We start from the raw sequence: 2,126 nt of genomic DNA on the forward strand, positions 1-2,126 counted from the left end.
CTCTCTCTCTCTCTCTCTCTCCCCCTCTCTCCCTCTCCCCCTCCTACCTGACTGCAGTTTGTCATTGTAAACGACTTGAGTGGGCAAATGCTCACATTCGATGGCGTCTGGCACTTTGGAGAGGTGTTCTCTTCAGGGATGAACCCTAACCATCCCCTTGTGCCCTTCGCAGCGCCCATCCTAAGCGTTGCGTTTTAACCTAAACCTAACCCATAACTGGTTTTTGGACCCCATCTGAGTGGCTGTTTGGTCTGCGTCTCAAATTGTCCTTGTGTTATGTGACACTAATTCACCCTTTAAGTTAGTGTCACACACACGCACACCATTATCTCAGACTCACTGCAGCAGTGTCTCTTGTAATTCTTTTGGCCACGGCCTGACATGTGTTCCGATTCATTGAGACGGTGAATAACACAGTTGGTCAGACATGCACTCATGCAGTTTTTTGACCTGCCTATTTGTCCCACCAGCAGGTTATGTCATGGTTGTACAAACATTACAGATTCATTTATCTAAATCTACACGCGTAATCTATTTGTATAAAACAACTGTTTTTTTGTTGTTGTTTTTAGAATAGGTTAGTAATGCTGGTTCATCCAGTCTGTTGTGCCACTACCTTGTACAGATGGGTGGGTGATGAACTTAAACTGACTGGGGACATTGTGGGAGACAAAGGGGAGAGGAGATGGAGGCCACTGAAAAGTAAAACGGACAAGTTGTCACCTTGGCGAGAGAAATCAAAATGCTGACTGCAGCACAAAGTCAAATTCACACATGCTAGCCCAATGTGTACAGTACTGTTAGTACTGGGACAGTTTGTGTTTATCAGCATGCACTACTTACTCTGAATGTATTTATATGTTATGCACCATATTTTCATAATTTTTTCTTAGATTGGTTGGATTATTTTCCTTTCTTTCATTCCCAGAGAGCCTGACTTTATCTCTCAGCAGAGTCTCTCAGCCAGAACAGTGGGTCTGAATGTTGCCCAGTCATCTGACTGGAGTTGGCCTCTACTACAGTCTGGGAAGGCAGCAGCGGCTGACCCACACGCTGTACACCAAGAACAATACCTCCTTTTTGTTGACTTAAGTATGGGAGCCCTTAAAGGGGGGGGGGGGATTCTGATCCTCTCTATTAAAAGAGTGCTCCCCAAGGCAAACACACAAACAGCCTACTAGAAAAGACCATTTACAAGTGTGTCCCCCTTCTAGACTTCATTATGTTGATAATTTCCTTGAGTCATGTTGGACATCCCTACTTGATATGCTGGATATGTTATCAGGGCAAATCAGGATGAAGCCCAATCCACCATTGCGATTTGTTGTATTGTTTGCACAGGTGTCAGAAGTGTGTAGACTGCGGAGCACACAAAATAAATAAGCGTCAGTTAACCTAATGATATGTCAATGTCATGTCATATGTCGTGTGTGTGAGAGAGAAACAAACGAAGCAATAAACACAAACATAACCTTCATTCTGTTTGTTTTTTGCAGCTCAGAATGTGACGGTGGAGGAGATCATCTCTTCCTACAAACAAGCTTGTCAGAAAGTCAACTGTAAACCCATACCCAAAGTGCTCAAACAGATACAGGTGAGGTTCAACGTAACACTAAATACAGGTGAATGGGCATATCAGCGCAACCACACAGACACACTCTAAAACCTTTTTAGCACAAACCAAACATTATAACCTTCATACAGGTAGGTCTTTTTGTAGTTCTGTTATATTAAAGGTCCCATGGAAGGAACATTTCAACATAACATTAATATGGGTTGCCCCAGTCTGCCTATGGTCCCCCAGTGGCTAGAAATGGCAATTGCTGTAAACCAAGCTCTGGGTGTCCTGCTCTGCTTTTGAGAAAATGAAAGCTCAGATGGGCCAATCTGGAATCTTGCATCTTATGAGGTCATAAGGGGCAAGGTTACCTCCCCTTTCTCTGCTTTACCCACCCAGAGAATTTGGCCAGCCCATGTGAAAGAGAGAGACACCATGGATTGAAAATAAGCAAAGCATGGCAGTTGGTCAAGGCCACATTCCCAGCCTCCACCTTCTCTCCTCCTCAGTAGCATTTAAAGCAACAGACACAGAAATGGTACATCCTAAGGAAAGTTCATTGTGGGAC

The 2,126-nt window shown here is 44.0% G+C and overlaps 1 protein-coding gene and 1 long non-coding RNA gene across 5 annotated transcripts in view; one reads left to right on the forward strand and one right to left on the reverse strand.

Moving 5' to 3' along the window:
• ppp1r37 (protein phosphatase 1, regulatory subunit 37) overlaps nt 1–2,126 on the forward strand; it is a 45,352-nt gene that overhangs the window by 16,363 nt on the left and 26,863 nt on the right. For all 4 annotated transcript variants that reach the window (XM_032505390.1, XM_032505380.1, XM_032505397.1 and 1 more), the window contains exon 2: nt 1,497–1,594. In XM_032505390.1, the coding sequence (XP_032361281.1) occupies nt 1,497–1,594 (98 nt within the window). The remainder of the gene's footprint in view (nt 1–1,496; nt 1,595–2,126) is intronic.
• The window catches only part of LOC116673256 (uncharacterized), a 16,600-nt gene that overhangs the window by 7,683 nt on the left and 6,791 nt on the right, over nt 1–2,126 (reverse strand). The gene's annotated exons all lie outside the window — the stretch shown is intronic.

The sequence above is a fragment of the Etheostoma spectabile genome, chromosome 3 (genome assembly GCF_008692095.1).
Source record: "Etheostoma spectabile isolate EspeVRDwgs_2016 chromosome 3, UIUC_Espe_1.0, whole genome shotgun sequence".
NCBI lineage: Eukaryota > Metazoa > Chordata > Actinopteri > Perciformes > Percidae > Etheostoma > Etheostoma spectabile.